The sequence below is a fragment of the Cyanistes caeruleus genome, chromosome 11 (assembly GCF_971803275.1).
Source record: "Cyanistes caeruleus chromosome 11, bCyaCae1.hap1.1, whole genome shotgun sequence".
Taxonomy (NCBI): Eukaryota; Metazoa; Chordata; class Aves; order Passeriformes; family Paridae; genus Cyanistes; species Cyanistes caeruleus.
The window spans coordinates 3,857,644-3,881,053 of record NC_141711.1 but is presented as its reverse complement, the minus strand read 5'-3'; the positions used below and the strand labels follow the sequence as shown (position 1 = coordinate 3,881,053).

Below are 23,410 nucleotides of genomic sequence, written 5' to 3'. Positions count from 1 at the left end.
CATTCCAGTGTGGGAGGGATCAGACAGGGCTTTTCCCACCCCAAAAGGGAAGCAGGTTTCTTTCATTTAGCTAGTCTGGAGTTTCTTTGCAGTCTGTCACCATGGAAGTTAAATGTTTTAATTTTACATTGAAATGCCAGCAGAAATTAAATTTGATAGGAAGTTGTATGCACTTCTCTGATATCCATTTAAACAATTTAGAAGATTTTGAAGTACTAGGGGGCTCATTTAATCAAGTTCAATAAAGCAAATCTCCAGGTGAAAATAATGAATATTTAAAAGAGTATAAAAATTAACTGTTCAACATCATTTGGTATAAATACATCCCTACAGATGTAGGGATGAAAGGATAGTTCAAAAATTCTACTAAGTCTTAAAATCAATATTTGCAAAATCTCAATATGCAATTTGTCATGTTCCTGTGAATTTGCACTGCCCAGTTTGATCTAAACCCAATCTTGGATTGTGGCCTAAGAATAAATTAATTTTAGTTGAAAAGATATCCATCAACTCTTATTCTAAATAATGCTAACAACTACTGTCAAAATTAAGGCATATGAAAAAAGCAGAATCCCTGATTTTATAAACTAGGAACTTAAAAGAATGAAAAATTTACAATTTGAAATACGGATCTTGATAGTCAGCCTGTAGCTAGCTACCCTACCCTACAGCTAGAGTGTTGTCTCAATGTAAGTCTTTACCCAATGTTGAAGCAGAGAGGTCTTTAATATTAAAGAGGCACACAAGGCAACAACATAAACATATTTGCCTGCAGTTGGAGGAGTAAAGTAATACCTTAAACTGGAAAGTTCCAGTGACATCACCAGATCAGCCCCTTCTTCTGGTAGAGCTCCAACTCTACCGGAATAAACATCCATCCTGAAAACAAACCTGGGGAAGAAATAAGAGGCTGTGGCTTGTTTCCAAAAGTAAAAGGAAGCAGAGGGAGAGGTGCATGATTAATTCTCCATTAGTATTCCACTTACATTTCCTCCAAAGACAGGGAAATATTTCAAGTGAGAAATCTTGCTCATCAAGTAGTGGAAAACATTTCTCCTCACTGTGTTCTAACCTTCACTTCTCTGAAGTCACTTTTGCCCTCCATCACACAGGCCTGGAGGCTGTCCAGGTACATCCCTGCAAGTTATCCACTGGTACTTCACCCTTTTGCACTGAAAAAAAAAATAATCTAAGAACAAAACAGACAGCTTTTAAGAGAGTAAGTTTTAATGTAAAATACACAGGTTTGAAAAAGCAGGACCAGTAACATTACATCTCAGAAAGCAATTACAGAAGCAGGACACTTGTATTTTAGAAAATGTGTTTAATTAATAATGCTCATTAAGTACACAGCTTTAATCCATAAATACAAGTTAAAGTTGAAAGTACAAGATAAAGTTGTAAAAAAGTAATCTCAATAGTGTGTTACTTATTTTAAAATTTATTTGATTTTTATGGCTGCCTCTTAATATATTAAAGATGTAGAAATCAGTGCAACTTAAAGAGCTGCCAGCTCTTCAAAAACCTCTAAAGGATGAAGGAGTGTTCAGCAGAGGGTATGTTCATCTCTACCTTGTAAAAGGAACCACATCAATCTTTGGTAGTTAAAACACCTCAAATAGTTAATATAGACAAACATTTAAAGGTTAACACTGTTTATATTCCTATTCAAGCTGTGACACAAATTTCTTTTCTGTATTTTTTGTTTATTTTAAAAAGGATACTTAGGAAGTTGAAGAAGTAGAAGAGGGCTTGAAACTACAACGGGATCTCTTTGCACTGAAGTCAGCAGCAATTCTGACACTGAACCAGTGGGTGCAGGCACAGACACTGACATACTTGAAGTGGGAGAGACGGATCCAGTTTCTACAATTCATTAGAAATTATTCATGACACTTTTTTATGTACAGAAAGGCACCATAAGAGAGTATATAATATAAAACCATAAATACCCTGTCACCCTTAAATAAGAGGTATTGAGTTTGCAGGGTTTCCCACCGAGAAATTTCTGATTCTAACCTGAACAAGGGCTCTTCTAAAATCAATACAATTAAAAGACATTAACATCACCCTACACAGGGTTAGTCCCAATATAAATGTATTCTTTTTAATTGCTCATTTAAGGCACCCTTTTCTATTTACATTTACAGTATGTGCTGTTGTCACTGTAAAACCAGATTACACTGTACATAAGAATAAATGCAGTGCAATTTCTTTCTCTCTTGGGACAAAACCAGTGAGTAAATTTTAACATAGTAGGAATGTTTCATAGTGAAAATTGAAAACACATTTCCCCAAGCCAGAATTCCTCTTTGTACAGCACATCTTGGAAAAGCAGCATAGCATCTCTGTATGTTTGCTTTTCACTAAGTACAGCACAGAAGAAAAAACCAACTATCTTAAAGAAATGGAAACAAATATAGTCAGATTGAACAAACATGTGGCCAAAATATCTTTTTAAAGAAACAACTAAGAACTGAATACACCAACTCAACATGAAGCAATGAATCACGTATTTAGTGGTCAAGGCAACTGTTTGGGTTTTTTCATTATCAGTAGCAATAGGCCAGTTTGAAATGTCAGAAACTCAAAAGGGTTAACCCCATGTAGCACTTCTACAGGGCTTCCACCATCCTCCTCCTCGTCCAGACCAGCACAAGACACCAAATAACAACAAATGATCTTGGCATATAATGCACTCAATGCTTTCCACGTCAGCCTTCAAAAGCATGATGCTCTCTGTGGGCTAGGGAAGAGAGAAGGGAAAAAAAAAAATAGAAGAACATGTAAACTCTGTCAAGGAGTTGAAAAGATTAAAAAAAAAAAAAAGAAGATAAAACTGTATAAATCAGTCAAGGGAGGGGAGAACACAATGTGCCAACAAGGGATCTTTCAGAATACACTGTTTGATAATACATTTACAGGGAACCTAAAATATGAGATCCCTTGAAATCCTGATTGCAACTGGTTCCTCTAAATTAATACTTAAATTGGACAGTATGTAGCCTCAAGAGTTATTAAGATATTTAATTTGTTTTGTGAATGAGGCACATTAAACATGAAACAAAACAGATTGTACAATAAAATTAAACATATCTTTTGAATGATAGCTAACTTCTATATTGAAGGGACATAATTTTAATGCAATGACAGATGCTACATTCCTAAGTGATTAATGATGAATCAGGTAGGATATTCCCATAGAAATACCCTACCAGCTTCTTCTTTTTCTAATGGAGGTAGAAATGAACAGTACAAAATACTTACATTTATAAAAGACCGCTTTAAAAGATGTGTGTGGGAGAAGTTTATGAATCTTTTCTACAACTTTTGCTTCACTTGCTGAAGAGGAATTCATGTTCCAGACTTGAACAACATCTTCATGGTCACGAACACTGACACTTATCCCTACTACTTCATCATCTGCACAGAAAGGGGGAGAACCATTAAGGAATACTTTAAAAGTGAGACATGTCTAATTTGCTACTTATGTATTATGAAACACTGCCCAAAAGCTGGGAAAAAAATAAAGATGTGAAAGAAAAGAGCAATCCTCAGTGAGGAAAATACCAATGTTCAAACCAGACAAAGTAGTTACCAGAAAGAAACTCTGTTTTTAGAAGTTATTGGAAACATTACCTCATGGTGTTTTTTATGAGGTGCAGAGGATTATTCATCTTTGCTATTAGCACTCTTAGACTTGATTAGAAGGGAATCACAAGACTCCCTCCACTAAGGTCAGCAATATGAACTCCCAAAGACAATTTACTTACAGTGATGTCTACAAGCAGAAATAGGAGGATGAGGGTAAAACAACTAAAACTCCAGGAACAGTACCTGGTGGAGATCAGACACCAGCTTTTCCAGACTTTGCCCTCTTTTTCCTTTACATTTTGTCAAGGCAGCAACAGAAAAAAAAAGAAAACAAAATTAATGAAATTTAAAAAGCCTCAGTCAGGCTGCTGCTGCCAGTGCTGGTAACTCAGTGCTACACTGAAGAAGCCCTTTTTGGTGTAAAGTTGTTAGGATGCAGCTTTGTGGAGAGCTCAAATGCCATGCCACAGCTGGGAGCAGTGGCTGATCCAGCTGTGAGCTCCATAGCACAGCTGTTCTGTGCATCCCAGGGAAAGGGTCACTAACAAAACACAAAGGTGGTATCAGAAGCACATTGCCAAAGGCAAGAACCACCTCTGTGGACAGCAGAATATCATATATTTGCTTAAAGTGACCCCAAGACAATCCTATCAGTGTATAAAGTGGGTAAGAGACCATTTGAAGGGTTATCTCTGAACTGCTCTGTAAACTTGAGAAATGCCATGCTTTGTTTTGTGGAATGATAGCCAGTGAAAGACAATTCCTAACAGAATATTCACTGTCAGTGTAATAGCCACTTTTATCAGATATTCATGCTAAGGAGAGAATCAAATATGGTGAAAAGAAATGATGGAGAAATGTCTCAATCATTACCTGCTGCACAACAATCTGTAAATTGCTCTCCAATAGTTGCTAGCAGAAGCTCTTTCCAAACTGCAGCCTAAGAAGGCAGAAAAACATTACATTCACATTATTATTTCTTAAATGAAAAGTTAAGTTTGCTAGGTCAGTTCTGAGCATCTTCTCTTCTGAGGTTGTCTAGGTAAAAAGGAGTATTTCTTGTAAGTGCATGCTGCCTTACATAATTAATTGTTGTGTCTGTACAAGATGGTTCATCATAGCCAAGGAGATACTGTGCCCACGTGTGGTGAAGAATGAAGCCAAGAAAAATGAGAAACAGGTATAAAGGTGTTATTTATGCTATTTACCAAGCACTGAAAGCTGACTGAAGTTCACCTTCAAGCAAACCTTTCAGAAGTGACTGAGGCCATGTGGTGAGTAGTTTGAGACATCAAAAGTACTTTAATGTCAAAAAGGGGCTGTCATTCAGCCTCTGAAAAACAAGGCCTCTGGGGTCCCTAAATTCACTGCCCAGTAATTCAGGCTCTCCAAACCACTTGTCACTTCTGACAATCTTCACACCTTGGATTATAGGAGGAAAAAGACAATTTCAATTTCAGTCTCTTGTGACCACTTGGGACTGCAGGGGAGGAAAGCTGCAACTCATATACAAGGAAAAAGCCCACAGGCAAAAATCAATTAACTTTCGGCTGAAATTTTGAGTACCATCTTTCAGCATTTAATACCTTCTGCAAGGCTGTCACATTTTTCTGACACTTCACTTTTTCTGTTTAAAGGCCTGATCCAGAGCACACTTACACACATAAACACCATGTGTGAAGAGGTCAAATCTCCTTTCTGTGGCAGTTCACAGAAGTTACTCACATGCATTTGATTAGAGGCAAAGAGAAACACAGTTATTTCATTAGAGGTCAAGGATATGCCTGAATGGATTTCATCTTTCATACTTTTAAATGAAAAAAATACATAATTTAGCATAGATTATCAGGAAAAGGTCTATTTTTCTTTGTATGCCTATAAGGAAACAGTCTGGAGAACAAAGGTGACTATCAATTACCATGTTTCCAAATTGAAACACTGTAGCTTTCTTTTGTTTTATAATAGAAACTTTCTTTTGTTATATAATACATTGCCAAATGTTATCTAAAACAAGAGATATGGAATTACTGCAAAATAAACTTCTGCTCATTGTCTTTAAAAGGTTATGGAAGTTAAAGTAGTGTTTGGTTGTTGTGTTGGGTGATGTAAGAAGTAAAAACCTTTACAACAGCTTTATCAAGCAGAGTTTAAAGAAACTCCCTTACTAAAAAAGGTCTGAGTAAAGAGTCAACGTAACATACCGTACTTTCTTTGGGGACCTTCATTTTCCATATACCTCCTTTGGCATTGCTTTCTTCTTCCCTGTTATGGGAGATAGATCAGTGAAAACAAACATTCAAATTCACATCTAGATAACCCTATGTTTGTGGTTTCATTTTCCCAGAAAAATCCCATCTGAAATGCAATTACTAACTCCAGGGAGCATGACTCTGACTTCTGACATCAGAGATAATTCTTTCATTGTTCATATGAAGTGTATCACTCAACACCTAAGCCTTTTCAAGTTTTGTGTGTTGGAAAATATTTGTATTTTCCCTGACTACAGACCATCTTTGAAGTGGCTGCACACTGTATGGGAACAAGCCACAAAACAATTTTACATTTTACTATGGTAACCTTTAATTTTGGAAAACCTCTGGCATATTTTCACAGCAGCAGCTTTTTACTCTTCCGTTTATTCAATTTAATAAAAGAACATGAGCACACTTCATTTCAGTTTTGTGACAGCTAGAAATTAATTGCCCTTATTAAAAAAAGACTGAAGCTGCCCTGGGTCAGAGCAACTGTAACCATTAAACTGCCTCGAAATGACAAAGGCACAATGCACTAACCTGTGAGTTTCTCAAATTTATTCTGTCACAATTCTTTTTCTAACACTTTAAATTAGGGCTTCTCGTTTCCTGCTAAAACTCTATAAAGGCCAAATTAAAGGAATAACCTAAAAATTAGTCTTTGGAATATCTAAACCTAGTGTGACACTGATAGAGATTCCTCAGGATGAATGGTCTCCCACCAATCCTGACAGATTCTGGGGAAAAGGGGGAAAACTTTGGGAGGACATCTTTAAGAATCTGCATCCTCAATTCTTACTTCAGGATTTCTCTTTCTTTCTAAAAGAAAAAAAAAAAATACACAGAATGCTGGAATTGGCCACTATACTGTAATGGCAATCTGAGAAAAGCTTCTTGGCAGTAATTATTGAAAAGTTAGCAAATTACTGATAACGAGATCAATCTCTTGCAATCCCTTTCTTAAAATGTGAAATTACTTTGATAGGCTTTAAAAAGTGTTTAATTTTCAGAAATTATCTTTGCATTTTAGACCTCTAGTAGTCGGTTAACAAATGAAAACTAAAAATAGGAAAAACAAACCCAAAAAAATCAAACCCCCAAATGCTCTCATTCATCCTTACAAAGTTATGAAGGCCTGCAGATGATGGCCCTGTTGATTTATACAGATATCAATGTTTTTTCATGCCCACTTTAGCTATCCTGACCAGTCACAGTATTTTCATATAAGTAACATAGACCTTCAGATGCATTTCATTTTAGAAAATTTACATTTCCAGTAGACTAGGACAGAAATCTCCTGTAGTAAGTCACCACAAAGTTAGACGACTATAAGTTAAAGAGCCCTAATGCAATCCCAATCAACCCAAATGATGCCAAAGAGATCAAAACTCTTCAGAAAGTGCTGAGGTTCTCTGAAATGCAACAGAACTGCAACAGGAAGAAGGGATGCAGTTTGATTTCTGAAAGGAAAACATCAATTATTTATACTTTGTTCCATTGCTATCCTACAATCAAGTAGGAATTTACTGCAATGAATCACCTCATAATGTCTTAAATTACTTTTGATCCAAGGTACATGAAGCATATCTATACTTTTGCACAGATGAAAAGGAGTGAAAGACCATCAGTTGTTTGCATCATTATTTCACCAGCTTCAGTGAAAAGAAAATAATGTGCAAGCTAAAAAAATTCAAATAGAAGTAACTTATTCTGTGTATTCCTAAACTGAAATTCAGAGTCATATTCTAATTTCTTAGCTTCTATTTCATAATCTGGTTTTGTACATTTACATCCAGAGGACAATGAAATTACAGTCTGTGTTTTTAATAAAGACTCTTTGGTACAAGCCACTTTCAAACTGAATAAGAACCTTGGAGTATTTCTTTCATTGGTCTCTTGAGTTCAGGTGTTTGCAGCCAACAGAAACAAGACCCTCCTATCCCACATCTTTCACCCTTCAAGTTATTCCACTGCCCATTCCCAGAAATGTCTGACAACACACGTACCAAAGCGGGCGCCTTTCTCCCCGCATTAAATGGTAGCTACATCTCAGAGGCAAGTTTGTCACGGGAGGAATGTTGTTGTAGACACTCCAGAAATCCTTGAAAAGGAAAAATATTAGTTGCATTAACACAAGAGGGTGTTTCATGCAGATTTATTTCCTTTCTAATTTTCTCTGAACCAATTAAACATCCTTCTCCTGGAGACCAGGCACCTTCTATGTTATAGTAAAATGTTCTGAAAAGAACTTCTTACAGAACCATTTCTACTTTTATTATTTTTAGATGACAGTCCTGCATACCTGAAGGTGGAAAAAAGGGAAGAAGTCCAAACACAGATTATAGTTTTGAATAGAGAGGGAAAAAAAATCATCAAAACCAGAGTTACTTTGAGTACGTAAGAACAAACCAGTACATAAAAATTCCTTAGCCTATTAAAAAGATATATTTATATCAAACATCCACCTTGATTCACTTAAGACTAGCCTAAGCGTCATTATGATTATCCTGAGCTACAAAAACACCACAAATAATAATTCTGGTGAACTAAATGTCTAGCCAGCAACCCAACTAGTTTGTCTGAGTTAAAGGTTTCAACCAAATGCAAAGAACCTGATATGGTTCTTTTATATGTATGTTAATACAGGAATGGGGCAAAAATTCAAAGATTCAGTTTAACAGGAACCACTGGATTATTTCCTAATGTTTCTGCTGGTAAAAGCAGAAGCTGTCAGGCAGGTTTGGGATGGATAAAAATGCATCCAAAAGCAGTAGTGAGCAACAGGGACAAATGATTGAAAAGATCCCAAACTATTCTCTCTTTATCCAACAGTTGGGAATAGAAAGGATTTTGAAAGACTTAAGTTGCATCAACGTGTGGTGATGCAATATTAATCATTAGTGCAACTCATTAAGTATTATCTAGACATAATATTTAAGTATTATCTAATACATTAAGTAATACATAATAGTTAATCACTAGCACAACTTTAGAAACAAGGATTGTAACATTATGTGATAAAATTTTGTGGGCCTTGGCAATGCTGCCTAACAGCCATTACCTTTACCCAGCCACAAGAAGAAATTAAAGACTACTAAAAATATAAAAACTTGGTATGAAACACCCATTTCAACTATGATCTTATTCTTAAATTGTTGCATGCCAGAACCCTAAAGCTACTTGCAGAAGAAGGAGCAGAGATACATGGCTGTGGAAACATTTGAGAGCTCTTTTTGTCCTAAACTAGGACATACAGTTTGGAAGGTTTTGTGTTTGGAAATCTCATGCAATGTACGAAGTTGTGCAGAACTTCATGAGAAAACCTTATTTAAAACTTCAATAGATTGCTGCAGGTGTACTCCTCAAAGAGAAGAGTCTGGCATTACCCTAAAATTTCAGGGATATAGTGAACTAGCTTAGCACTAAGGTGAGACAAATACCAATTTCCTACACACTTCATGCTAACTGTAGTATTAAAACAGATACAATTTTACTTGCAAGAGATACCCACTACTAGGCAATGGCAGATGACACAGACATGCAGAATTTCTCACTGCTGCAAGTATCACATGGTTTAAGAGTCTAATTCAGTTTGCTAGAATCTTTTTTTAGATAGACATTTAAGGAGAGAAACCCCACCAAAAAAAGAAAAAAAAAAGCGCCACACGCTGCAATTTTTAGTCTTTGCACAGTTAGTTTCTGTATTAGAAAAAGAAGAAAAGGCTGGAAAGGTATTTAAAATACACTAAATATAATTCAGTGTACTACTGGAAACTCAAGAAGGTTTAAGAAATCAGCATGCCCAATCCAATATGCCTCCTCCTTTTCCCATCCGGAAAGCCAAATGAAATTCAAACACTGACTCAGAAATACAAACACACAACACCAGTAACACTCACGTTTCACACCTCAAGTAAGCAAAGCTACAGGTGTGACTCATCCAAGGAGGAAAAACGAAACTTGAGGTGTGAAGTTACATTAATAACATGTGGCAGCTCCTGTAGCAGAGCCACATGCCTTACCTGCACTGTTTGTACTGTATAAATCTTCTTCAAATTTAATGCACATTCAGCCGCTGTTGTACCAGGAAGTGACCTTGAAGACAAAGCACTGATTAATTAAAATACTTATTTTATCAAGGAGGCACAGAAGGGAGATGGAATGTGAATTGCACGAGTGTGAACTTAAAATGTTCGCAGGTCAAAGGGGAAGTCCAATTCCAAATTATCATGAATCATTTAAAGATAGGAGTTAAAGTTCTTTTATACTTGTGAATAAATTAATATTTGCCAGGTAATTTGCAAAACTAAACAGACGTATCAGGAGTTTTAGCCGAGCAGCACAGTGCTGCTCTCAGAGCTACCACACACCGTCAAAGCTCTGCTGTTCACTGGTGACGGGCTACCAGAAGAGGACCGCATGATCCTACCCCGGAACTATTTTCAATTGCATTTAACACACCCCAACTCCCTTTTTTAGCGTTTTAAGGCGCTCCGGGTGCTTCACACTTTGGAAAGGAAGCTCATCCGCACAGCCTGTGCTGCCGGGCCCTCAGCGCGGGCCGCTAGGTGGCGCAGGCGCACAGCCGGCGGGGCGCGAGCGCGGGCGCGGCCTCGCCTCCCCTCAGCCCCGCGCCGGCCTCACCAGCACCGCCACACCCGCCACGAGCTCCTCGCCACCCCTGAAGGACGGGACACCCACACGGGCTGAGGAGAAGCACAAGTGCCGCAGGTCAGGCTACGGCACCCGACGCAGCCAGGGAACCTCCGTGGTTCCGGGCAGATCTTGTACTGCCGACACCGATGCCCTCAAGGCACATGTACCACCAGCACGCCCTGTAAAGCCAAGACAGCGTTGGGCTGGTGTCACTGCCAGGCACCCTGGTACACCAGGTGTGGTTCAGCTTCTGTAGCTCACCCTCATACTGAGCAGCTCCAACTCCACCCGGAGCTGCTTCTCTCCCTCGAGGGCCTTCAGGGGAAGCCATAAGAGGAGTGGTTGAGGACACTCGGTCTGTTCAGCCTGGAGGAGACTGAGGGGAAACCTCATTGCAGTTTACGGGTTCTTCATGAGGGGAAGTGGAGAGCACTGATCTCTGTGGTGACACTGACAGGACCCAAGGGAATGGCTGGAGCTGTGCCAGGGGAGGTTTAGGGATATCAGGAAAATGTTCCCCCAGAGAGTACTGAAAGGCTCCCCAGGGAATGGGCACGGTCCCATGGATGCCAAGGAGCACGTGGACAATGTTCTCAAGCACAGGGCATGACCCTTGGGGATGGTCCTGTGCAGGGCCAGGAGTTGAACTTCATCCTCATGGGTCCCTTCCAACTCAGGATAGTCTGTGATTCTTTAGTCACACACAGCACCAGCTGCATCCCATAATCTGAAAGGTCTTTTCCAACCTAAATGGTCCTATTTATAATCTTTTTCACTACTCTTCAGTGCATGAGACATGGGACGGTGCATTCACACCCCCAGACATCCCTGTGTTCCTGTCACTGCACTAACAGTGCATCGTAACACCCACCTTAAAATTCCCAGCACACAATCCCACAGGCACAGTTTTGGGGGAATGAGGTCAAAATTGCTAAGGCACATTCAATTTCTTAGAACTAGAAACATTTTTCTTTCCCTTCAGAAGCTGAAGTAGGATTTCTAAAGAAAAATGAAGATCAAAGACAAAAGCAACCTCCCATTGTGTCTCAGAAGAGGAAACAAAAATGTGTAAAATTACTAAATCTGGAAACAGAAGCAAGAGAGCAGGTTTAAGGAAACAGAAGAAAACGCAGCTGTTGCTTGGGTACCAGCTGAAGAAGGGATAAAAGCAAAGCAGATCTCAGCATCCCTCCCTGATACATCTGATCAGCGTGAAATACGTCCAGGGAAACACTGAAGTTACTCTCAGCTGTTACAGATATAATTGAAGCTCTGGGCAAACCCTAGATATTCATGTAAAGGAAGAAATTTAATATGCAAAACCACTGAAACAGCATCACATCTTCAAAAGTCTAATAATAGCTCTAAGGTTTTTAAAGGCTCCTGTTAAAATAAGCTGCTTTAAAAATACATACAATACCAGCAGAAAAATACCTCCCAACTTTTTCAGTATAAAAGAGGCAAAGTAACATCTGCTTTACTATTTGCCTGTTAATTACCAGCACATTACAATGGTGGAACTGGCAGGAGACAAAAAAAATGAACAAGAAATCACCATGGCACAGCTTGTAGTCCAGTGGCTCATGAACTATGAGAAATCCCATGAAAAAACTGATGACTTAAAACCAGTAACAAAAAAAATCTGTCATCAACATGATAAAAGGAATTATCGTAGTAAGGTTTGGAGGTGTGGAGTTTTTGTGTGTGTGTGTTTGGGCATTTTTTATGTACACTTTACACTCAGCATTAAAGAGCAAAAAGGGAAATTCACAGTATTTTAGAGAAACAGATTGCTTTTGAAAGCACAACAAAAAGGTAATAAGTTCAAACAGACTTTAAAACTTACAAAGTGATTTAACTATTGGATTCGCAACCAACTCCCCCTTGTTTTCTTGCTAACCATACTAGCATCTCTCTACTAACACTTTGTTCCATGTAGAATGGAACATAAAGAGGCAAAACCCAAGATAAATGTTGCCTCTTTTTGTCTCACCCCACTTCCCAAGAAATTCCTTCTCTTCTGGACTATTTCTACCACTGGTGACTTAGCAGTCACCAAAGCCTCTGGAATTACATGTGTCATACAACAGATACTGCCATCACTTGATATCCTGGTGCTGATACTGCCACTGAGTTGCTTCAATAGTAAGGTCTATTCAAATAAAAGATTAAAATGTATTCTCTAGCCATAGCCTTCAAAGGTTACCTAGATCATCATGGTAGCCATTTAGCAAATTTAATGTCATTTAAAATAGCAGCTAAGACAGGTAGAATATACTACTCCAAGGTTATAAAATGATTCATTTTGGTAGTTGTAAGCAACATTTTCCAGAGAAACTGTGATCAGCTGACAGAAAGCAGCAACCAACCAGCAAATTACCTCTTTTAAAAGTTATGGTGAGTGACCATTTATTCCTGGTAACCTGCCTGGTAAGTGTTCCAGGCTCTCCAGATTACAGTATTATTTTAGCCTTTCATTCAGCTTTGGAAAGCGTCAGTCATTTATGGATATGAGCATGAACACACAAACGTTTTTATCTGGAAAACAAACAACCAAAAAAAACCAAAATCCTACTAAAAAAATGTAATTGAGAAAATGATGATGCATCAATTTAAAAGTTCAGGATCATTTGCTCCAGAATTTACACCTGCACAAATTTGGTTTAATGAGTATAAGGCAGGGACAGTATTTTTAATCTGACAGATAGAAGAAAAAAACCTTGAATTTCCTGCAAAATTCCAGACTGCTGACAAATCTGAACTGTAGTGTTTGTTTCACCCAGAAACTCAGCAAACCACTCAGGAGTTTTGTGCCCTGAAACCCATGAAATTGGGATTTATTTTCTTTTTAGTTGAGTACACATTTTAAGTTAAGTTTAAATTAAGTTAGCAGAAATGACAGATGATTTTCAAGTGAAAGAATCTGTAGAAATTCCTATTTCTCTAACTCTCCAGAATTATAAGATAAGAATAGGGAGATGGCTGTGTACCTCACTAAAACCCTCAGTACATGTGGTACAACAAAATAAGACCCTGCAAATATTGACCCTCCAGATTCCACTGTAGGATTCTTCCCATTCAGATAGTTTTACTGCCATCAACAGTACAATTAATCCAATATGCCCTACTGATCTGTGAGTTATTGCCATGGTGAACAATTCATTTCCAAGAACTCAACAGGCCCTGCCAATCCCCATGAGCACAGGAACAGGAAGGAGCTGGATCATGGCACCAGCCTGGCAATGACAGATCCTCTGGGGGTGGAAATAGTTGTGCTTCACCTACAATTGTGCATCTGGGTTTCCCATGGAGGGTCTGCATATAAAATATTTCAATGGTTCTCCTGGTCTGCCTGTTTCATGCCCTGTGACGCCACTTCATCTTCAGAACCTTTATAGGAGAAGATTTAGTGCAGTATCAGGACTAATTGAGTTGCCTAATCAGGCCAGACCCACTGTACAGCATCTCGTGGTGAATCACACGGGAATGTGGAACCAGGAATAATCTCCACAAAACGAATCTTAATGCTAGCTTTCTTTGCTACTCCTTCATTATTCCAGCATGAATAAAGAACAAAGGATACAAAGATAAATTCCATTGTTTTATCCATGAATAAACCTCCAGGTGGTTGTGCTTATGTTAATTTCTGATGCTGAACTGTAGCTTTTCTGTTTTTCTGCAAAGAATTAAGTATAGAAGTTGTTTCATATGTGCTCACACTGGCCTTTGTTTCCCAGTGGGACTCTCATCACAGCTTTAGCGGGAGCTTTAAAAGCTGCCAAGCAATTTTGAAAATACCCCTGTAAGTGCTTAGCCACAACTGCTTTTGGTATAAATAAGCAAAATATTTACTTAAAAAGCATAAAGTCAAAAACATGCTGTGGCAACTAAATAAATCTGGTAATCCATTCTGAATACAAAGACTGATTTCAAGCCATCAAAGCCTGTCAAAATGCACTTACTGGATTGAACATTCTTATAATATTAACCATCATTTTTCATTGTAAGCCACCTACTCATAAGCTGTAATAGATGAAATAGATGATCCTAGATAAATAAATTTTGCTATAGGGAAGAAGGAAAATTATTAAGTTTAGTTTCAAATATCTGATGTGTTCAGCTAGGAAGATTAACACATTATTAAAATGGTTCAGTTATCAAAATGTATCTACTCAGCTCTATAGAGAACTCATCTACAACATACAGACAGAAAAATCAGCATATAAGGATAGTAACTTCTGTAAGAATATTTTGTCTTTCCAGAAGAAGACAAACAACATTTGACAATTTATAAACACATACTTCCCCTCACAAAGATACTGAAGAGTTAAACTATTCTTGCAAGAGAATTAAGATTATCTAAAGGGCATTGTTCGAAGTCAGGGCAGAAAACAGGGCAAGCAGGACATGATCCTGCAAAGTGATGGGAAACTGGGAGGAGACACAGCCAGGACAGCTGACCCCAGCTGACCCAAGGGATATTCCATCTGACATTGTGTTCAGTATATAAAGTGCAAGAAGGAGGAGGAAGGAGGGATGTTTTGAGTGATGGTGTTTGTCTTCCCAAGGCACGTGGGATGGAGCCCTGCTCTCCTGGAGGTGGCTGAACACCTGCCTGCCCATGGGAAGCAGTGAATTAATTCCTTGTTTTGCTTTGCCTGCGTGTGCAGCTTTTGCTTTCCCTATTAAACTGTCATTATCTCAGCCCACGACTTTTCCAGCTTTTACCCTTCCAGTTCTCTCCCCAGTCCTGCTGGTGAGGGAGCAAGCGAGTATCTGTGTGGTGCTTCAGTTTTGTCTGGGGTTAAAGCACACTGTGTGGTACCCAGGCTAAGTGACAATTGGGATTTGCAAAGTTTATTAAGCAGGATATTTGCATCATTTCCACATGTACATGAAAAAGTATAATCATCTTCACAGCTTTGTATTTACAGAAATATCACACCCAGATCCACAGCCCCAAATCCCATTAAGGGATGGTTTTAAGGGCATAAGGTGGTTTGTTATCCAGGACAGCCCAGTCTTTGATGGTCGTGTCACTTGACTTTTCCTTTTGTGCAATTCCGGTGTTGAATGTGCTACTCAACATAGTGACCAGATTGGTAATGCTTATATTTCATTTGTTATATTCAGTGATGCATATTGACACTTTGTTGTAAAAAATAACTGAAAGACTACACAATGTAGCAAAACCTAAGAAGGCAACTTTTGCTTTCAGAGCAGAAGCCACTTCAAACAGAACCAGAGTCTTCCTGAGATAAGCACAAGTATAAAGAGCCACCAGCATGAATCAGCTTCCCAAGGTGGCACCAAAAGCTCCTGCAAGCCTTGCTGAAATTCCCTCTGCTCCCTAACATCACTGCAGGCAAAAATCCTACCAATGAGACATGTGGGTATGAACTTGGAAATCTGTAGAATGGACAAAATAAACAGATCTAAACTTCTGTCTTCCAAACTTTTAGCACTTGACCTTGGAACATTTTAACAGTTAAAAAGGAAATCTCATTTGACTTAAGAGGAAAACACCTGCCAGCTTCTCTGCACCTTCTTTGGAACTGCTGACTTGCAAGAATTTCAAGATCATAGATATGGTCTTTTTTGTCAAACTGGTGAATAATATTCTCCCACAGCTTTCATCGTGCTCATTTTCCTAAGGCATTCACAGGGTAAGATAGCAGAGAGCACCATCAGATGGCTGCTATTTCAGACACGGATACCAAGAAAAGCTTAGCACTGACGGGAAATGCAGATGCCCTCTGACACGTGTGGGATGATGGCAATGAACCAGGACCTGGCCACAGGATGCCAGCCTCCAGATGTTCAGCCTGTGCCAAGGCATTCACTGAAACAAGTGCTGATGTAGATAAAACAAAGACATTTACTTCTGAAGCAGGAGATGGATAGTGCTGCTATGATAAAAGCAAGGCCATGAACCCCAAGGGTAGCACATCACTAGTTGCAGCAGAAAGTACCACTTAGCTGATGGATATTTATTTTAACAGCGTGACTTAATGAAAAGATATGTTTTAGAGATCTTAAAATTGTATGTCATGGATCTCTCTCACAGTAATTTAATAGAAAGAGATAACTGCGTATCCATCTCAACATCTATTTATCCTTAAGCATCACTTCTTCCTGCTTTTCTCTGCAAGTACAGGGTAAAATGCAGCAGCATTTTACAGTCAAAAATCAATACAATCTCCTGAGGAAACAGCACTGCTCCACATTAGGTGCTACTGAAGTCGGTTCAAAAAGTGCCCACAGTTATCTTCTACAGGAAGTCCAACAGATACAAGCCTAAGCCACCATCAAATCTCTGTGGATGTACCAATAAACATCCCAGCCATTTCTGTGGGGCTCTGCAGAGAGATGTCAACTTCCACACACAGCAGTAAATTAAATTAAGATCACGGTTCCATTTCTTGTGTGCTTTTTAATGTCTTAAATGACTTTTGAGTGCATAGAACATGTCTTGTTTGCGTTCATTCTTGTTTCCTGTCATTATTCTATCCTTGTTACTAGTAAACAAAACACAGTTTTGTGTATTTATAGTCCCAGTTTTGGTTTTTTTCCTTGTATAGACACTCTTGGATATATAAGTTAAGAAACAGCACTAATTAAATAAATTTACATGTGGTCTGAAAAGTCAAAAAAAAAATCTATAGAATAACAGAATTTTAAGAGACTGAAGCATTGTGGAAGTAAGACTTAAGAAAAAAAAAATGCAAGGACTCAGGAACTCAAAATAGATTTTAACTGCCAACACTTATTATAAAAAACAGACATGTTTATCTCTACATGGCTTGTGTAAACAAACAAACAGACCTGGTGGGTGACTTGATTAAACACCAGTTCAAATGATGCTTTTTAAAAACAAAGAAGCAAAAATACAACTTGGATCCCGAACCTGACCATAACTGCGTCACGACTGCAAAAGAAGTAATCAGAAATAATTGACAGCTTTATTAACTAGATTCGATTTGCTGCACCTGAGTTTTCAACAGTTCCTTGTTATTTCTCTATCATGAGTTGGAAAGTTACCAGAAGAATAACTAAAGAGGAGAATTTTACTAATACCATGGGGCAGTATGTGCAGTGGCAGAAAAACTGATAAACTTGCCTTCTGGGGTGGGGAGAGAGGAGAAATACACCAAAAAATTGAGAAAAGGAAGCTGTAGATTAAATAACAGGATGTTAGAAAATGCATGCTAGGAAAATAACATCAAATGCTGGTAAGAAACTTTCAGTTTTGACTTGGGCACTTCTTCCCTATGCCTCGCTGTGTGCACCACAGGGGTGAAATGAAGTATAATAAGAACCTGCAGGTAATTAATAAATTTTAGCTAATCCTTCAAAATGTATCACTTCGGATTTTAAAAACTGATCACCTGCGGGATATTAAAAGCCTGATATTAAAGCGTAGTAAGATTCGGCATGTCAGCGGGTCCATCTGGGGCAGCAGGGCTGCGCAAACCACAGCAGCAAAGCACAACCTTTACCCTTCTATCCCCGCGGCTGGCGAGATTCATCTCTAAATTTAGAGCTCAAACCTGAACCGACGGTGCCTGGACCAACGTGTGTCCCCTGAACTACAGACCCGAAAGCGTTTCCAAGCCGGTTTCACTACTCGGAGCCGCTGGCGACCCCCTGGATGGGCACAGGCACCGGGCCAGTCCCTCGCACCAGCGCGTTTCCCACAGGCAGCCCAGCATTAACTTCCCGGATCCAATCTTCGGACGAGCGAACCGATAATCCCAGAGATGCGCATCCCTTCCTAGACGGATTCGGGGGGTTTTCCCATCTCCCGCAGCCCCCGGCCCCACTCACTTGTCCAGCCAGAAGGTCCATGGCGAGTGCAGCGGCAGCTCGGGGGGGCTGAGCGCCATCTCCGCGGCGGGCGGGGGGCGAGGGGCGAGGGGCGGGACGGGCGGGGAGGGGACAAGGGAGGGAGGGGGTGAGCGGGACTCGGGCTTGGACGACAGACAGGGGAGGGACAGAGAGACGGGGACGAGATGCGACGGGAAGGACAGACGGGAATAGGGCAGGGTGATGACAGAGATGGACGTGGCCAAGGGACCTTTGGAGAGCGCGGGTGGCTCCCCAAAGGGGCACAGCCTCTCGCTCCATCCCCTTACTGCCTCTCCTGCAGGGCACAGCTGAAGGGAATCGCTGATCTTCTTCCCGAGACCTTTACAACAAGCCACGAGGCGTTGGGGCACACGGGGCCCCCAGTGCCACCACCCTGCAGCGTGGCGCTGCTGGCAGTCCCTTCTCTGCACATACACAGGCCACAGCACAGACCTGACAACTCTCTGGGGCCGCCTTTTCGAGCAAAATAACCTTCGTGCTCAGTTTGGCTTGGCAGTGCTGAGCAAAACACTAAATCTCTCTAGAACTCCAACTTTTAGGACACAAACCCACGTTCACACACGCTGCTGGCAGCCCCTTGGCTGCACATACACAGGTCACACCGCTGACCCGGCGCGTCTCTGGGCTGCCTTACTGAGCAAAATAACCCTTGTGCTCGGTTTGCCTTGGCAATGCTGACCAAAACACTAAATCTTTCCAAAAACCCAAGCTTTAAGAAAAAACATTTTCTACATTCACACAATGAAGAGATGGCTACTGCACAGACTGACCATGGATGGAGACAATTCAACATCAAACCTTTCCACACTTAGGGGATAATAATTTCTCTGTTTTCCCATCTTCTCTACAGCTCATTTAATTTACATGCCTGGTTTTACAGGGAGATGTTCCTCACAATACAATATGGACATGTGCAAAACCCCTCACATTATTTTTAGAATAGTACTTTTTAAATTAAGATTCTCCCTATTGGGACTGTGCACAGTAGTAAAGTTAAACACCCACATAAGTGATAACAGGATCAAAGACCATGAATCACATAGATTTTTTTGCAAGCACATTTACTAGGATGAATAATTTTATATATACTTCATCCTAAAAGAAAAATCAATAGAGACACACTCCTTTAAAGAAATAAAAATCTAACAGTAAGAAAGGGCAGAGTTCACCCATGAAAAGCACTCTGCACAGTGACAATGAAGAAACACAAAAAGTTAATGATTATGTTGTGCAGATGGAAAATGCAAACTGCTAGTCCAAATTAAATAAGATCTGCAAAACAAGTTGCACCATCTCTTGCAATTTAATTTATTCCTCTTTAAATAGAAGGCAAGATAATGACCATTTGGGAGAGCTTGGAATCTAAAAATTCATTGGTATGCCCACTCTGAGCATTTTCTCTCTATTTTAATGATGAGCCCACCAAAAATGTTAATCCTGGAAAAAACCCTACAATAAATGGCTGTATCTAGGCACAAATTTCCTCTGAAGAGCTGGAGAAGACAGGAGGAGAGGAGGAGAGTGCTAATTTCTTATGACCCAAAAGGGCCACATCTTGCCTCTGTGACTGCCAATGACACTCTCCACGCCTAGCATATTTTTGGTGTCCTCTGCTGAGGTTGCCAACAGAGTATTAAATTTTGGATATGCAGCAGCATCACTCTGGAAATAAGGCCAACTCCAGCAGACTGTATTACAAAAACTAACTTTGAATCCAGCACCTGCCTCTGATGGAACCACACGCTTCAGTGAAAACCTCCAGATTCCATTAAGAGGGAGCTGCTCATCAGTTAAAACATTACAGCTCATGCTGAAAACAAATCATTCTGTTATAAACAACCTGGGCTGCAAGGAACACTATAGAAATAAAACCCTCACACCTCCGAGACACGGAGTGAGAGCCAGGAGGCACAGCCTGTATCATTATTCCAAATGAGATATGTAAAGCCTCCGTTTATTCCTTATTTACATCAGTAAATACCAGGCTTTGCAGTGGCACAAGGAACGTTGTGGGAATCTCAACTAACAGTAAATTAATTTAGTTGTGGAGGAAGGGCAATCACAGGATGCATCAAATTAACGCATCCTTTGCCTACAGAGACTTCCAAGAAGTCGTGACACGGAGGGAAAAAAAGAGTCTCCTGAGATGAATCTCACAAGGAAAAATTATCACGAGCACAGCATCCTGATTCTGCTCAGCTACCTCATGCTGCCAGCACACCTTGAGTGAAATCATTTCAGAGATTAAAAATCCCAGGAAGTTATTACCGCTTTCAGAGAGGTATTTATAGGACTTGAATTAAAAATGTATTTTATCGGTGTTTGCTACCTATTTGGAAGGTTTCTTTTTAAGGAAACCCTGGTGATGCCTCCTGTGCTCTTGTACCTTGTCAAGCAGCTTTACCAGAAGCAAACTGTGTTCTGGTGCAACCCTGTGCTACAAGGTGGTGCAGAGATGAGTTGCTTGAAGCTCACCACCCCAGAAGGGTTTGCCACCCACTTGTGGCTTGTGGCTCCATTCCTGACACCTCCTCCCAGCCACATCTTCCTTTCCCTTGCAGGACTCTCCAGGTAAGCTGTTAATTTTTTGCTAAGGCCTCACAAAGCAGGGCTGTGGGGCACAGAGCAGGAGTCAGCTGGTAGGTTAACTCAGCTCATTTCCATTGACTAAGAGCTGAAATTTTCCCAGGTAACAACTGGGGAGAAGAAAACCCCAACGAACCAGAATAGGCAATACTGCTCTGCCCCGTATTTGTGCTCCTAGCACTGCTTGTCTACCCAGTTTCAGGCACCTGAACCTTTTTACCACACAAAGGCCCAAGATGCCCCACGCTGGGGCAAATTAGAGCTGAAGAAGGCACATTATAGCCAGAAGAAACAATAAATACTTCATACCTCTTTCCATGGTTTTATTACAGATTTAAATCCCTACCCTTATAATCCTTGCTGATTCCAAAATCTTGACAGCAATAGGTACATTACATGTGCTTGAAACATTATTTCACTGTTCCAGTAGGTTTTGCTGTAGTCCCTGCTCTCAGCTGGTGCAGGAAATCCCCCTGCTACAATACAATGGTGTTTTGAGGGGGCAGAATGCCTCTTAAAACCATCAGGACCTTCCTTTCCCCTGCTGACAGTTGTGCACCATCACTGTGGCAACTGCAATGCTTGCATACATAAGAAATATTAGGCAAGCATTAGGCTTATTTTAGCTGTATTCTAATAGTGTAGCACCTGGAAGGGAGGAAGGGAACAAGCACCATATGAGCAGTCACAGTGCATTTCCATCCTGGAAGTGTTCCACAGCTGTCTGAGGTGACAGGTACCGCACCTTAAAAAACATCTGAGAGATAACCTGGGTTTGTTCAGTGCTGCTGACAAAAAAATGAATGGTGTGAAACCTTAGCTAGACCTTTCTCCAGCTGAAGATCCTCTTTTTCACTCTGAGGCAGAGTTGGCTGGAACATAAACCTTCCTGGACTTGAGGGATGGCAGGAGCACAAGCCTCGGCTGCTGTGCCCAGCTGCTGCTGCTGCTGCTGCCTCACAGCCTGAGCCAACAGCCATGAAATGTAATTTCTCTACCAAATGCTGGTGTCACGATCACTTGCTCTTGAAACACTGCCTGGGACTTCAGAAGCATATTAAGTAACACAGGAGCTGCTTCTGAGAGGTTCCCAGGAAGATAAACTGATCAACTGAGAGCCGAAGCAGAGGTGAGGATGAAGGGATTTTAGTTGATATTTGCTTCCAGAGGCTTAAATAAATGTTTTTTAAACCCTAAAACACAATATTAAAGTGTTGAATCCCAATGCTTTTGGCAAAAGCTCCCTCATCTAGGAATGATTTCATATCAGCCAAGCTGTTAAGCAGAGGTTGTCATGGAAACAAGTTTTATTCAAATGATATGGCCAGAGATATACTGTATTTAGTGAGTTCTTCATTTGCTGCATATTGGGAACATGTCAGAACTAAATGATATTGCATAACTTTGTTTTCTTAAAAACAACCTGGCTCACTGCCCCTGGTTTTCTGACAGGCTTGTGTCCAGTCCTGCCTGGGACAGGTTTTCCACACAGTACCCGCTCCACAGGAGAGGCTCCTCAAGCAGCTGGTGCCTGCAAGCTCCCAGAGAAGTCTTCCTTCAAATCCATGAACCTGCCCAAGTCAAACAAGCAGAGGAACCTTTCCTCAGCCTCTCCAACTGGCATAGCCATTTACTAGTCCAAAAAGAAGTGCAGTTCAATCAGATCCTTTCCTCCCTTAGCAAAATTTCCTGCAGATGCATTTTGAAAATCTATAAAATAACAAAAAATATATAAAATTACATAAAAGTAAAGCAAATTCATGAGGTGGTGGCCATCTCCTAAGTGTCCTTGTAAACACAGGAATTCTATTAACTATTCCTATTACTCTTGGTGACTGATGGCAGAACAAATCTCAGAAAGGATATGTGCATACTAAATTTGTACCTCTGCTTTTTTAGCTGTGAAGCTGTTAAAAAAGTACAGGAACTTTGTCCACATCGTAGGAGTAAATGTTTGGTTTTTTAATACAACAAAAAATAAATGGAATAGTTCTTGCTCAAGTTATAAACTAAAATCAAGTCAGCTTTGGCCAGGACAGTGTGTAGAAACTTTATCCTGAAGAGTGAAAACATAAATGAAATACAAAATTGGCTCCAAAATCGCTCTCATGGAAACCACTGTGCAGACTTTATGGAGCAGCATCCAAAGGAAGGTGGTTTAATATATTCCAAGGAACCAAGATTCCTGATTGCCCAATAGAAGCTGAGCATTTAGTAAAAGGCAAACAAAAGCAAAACTTTTACTCTTAAAGTTGTTACATAACTGAACATTCTGTAAAATGCTTCATGGGAAGGAGACAGCACCTCATGACCTCCTGTGGAAATGGAACAGGAGCTTGCTAACTTCTGGGGCTGGAAATCCTAGATTTCTCCATGCTTTCTAATTACAGTTAATAAGGGAAAAAAAAAAAGGGTCCAATAGCTCTTTTGGTACACTGAAAGCAAATCACAGG

At 40.1% G+C, this 23,410-nt stretch overlaps 1 protein-coding gene and 1 long non-coding RNA gene across 3 annotated transcripts in view; one reads left to right on the top strand and one right to left on the bottom strand.

Moving 5' to 3' along the window:
* Positions 1 to 1,209: 1,209 nt before the first annotated feature.
* Positions 1,210 to 23,410, bottom strand: part of EIF4E3 (eukaryotic translation initiation factor 4E family member 3) — a 31,797-nt gene continuing 9,596 nt past the window's right edge. Inside the window, exons 1-7 of one of the 2 annotated variants that reach the window (XM_023935118.2) lie at positions 18,330 to 18,664; positions 9,869 to 9,941; positions 7,853 to 7,947; positions 5,796 to 5,856; positions 4,468 to 4,534; positions 3,268 to 3,423; positions 1,210 to 2,746 (exon numbers count right to left, since the gene is read on the bottom strand). In XM_023935118.2, the coding sequence (XP_023790886.2) occupies positions 2,715 to 2,746; positions 3,268 to 3,423; positions 4,468 to 4,534; positions 5,796 to 5,856; positions 7,853 to 7,947; positions 9,869 to 9,941; positions 18,330 to 18,388 (543 nt within the window). In that variant the 5' untranslated portion in view covers positions 18,389 to 18,664 and the 3' untranslated portion in view covers positions 1,210 to 2,714. Of the gene's footprint in view, positions 2,747 to 3,267; positions 3,424 to 4,467; positions 4,535 to 5,795; positions 5,857 to 7,852; positions 7,948 to 9,868; positions 9,942 to 18,329; positions 18,665 to 23,410 lie in introns of those variants that run through there. The other variant, XM_086846820.1, reaches the window with a different exon arrangement.
* Positions 10,386 to 16,985, top strand: LOC111934958 (uncharacterized). Its single transcript, XR_002867528.2, has 2 exons — positions 10,386 to 10,577; positions 11,485 to 16,985. It is a non-coding gene; the product is annotated as an uncharacterized LOC111934958 (long non-coding RNA).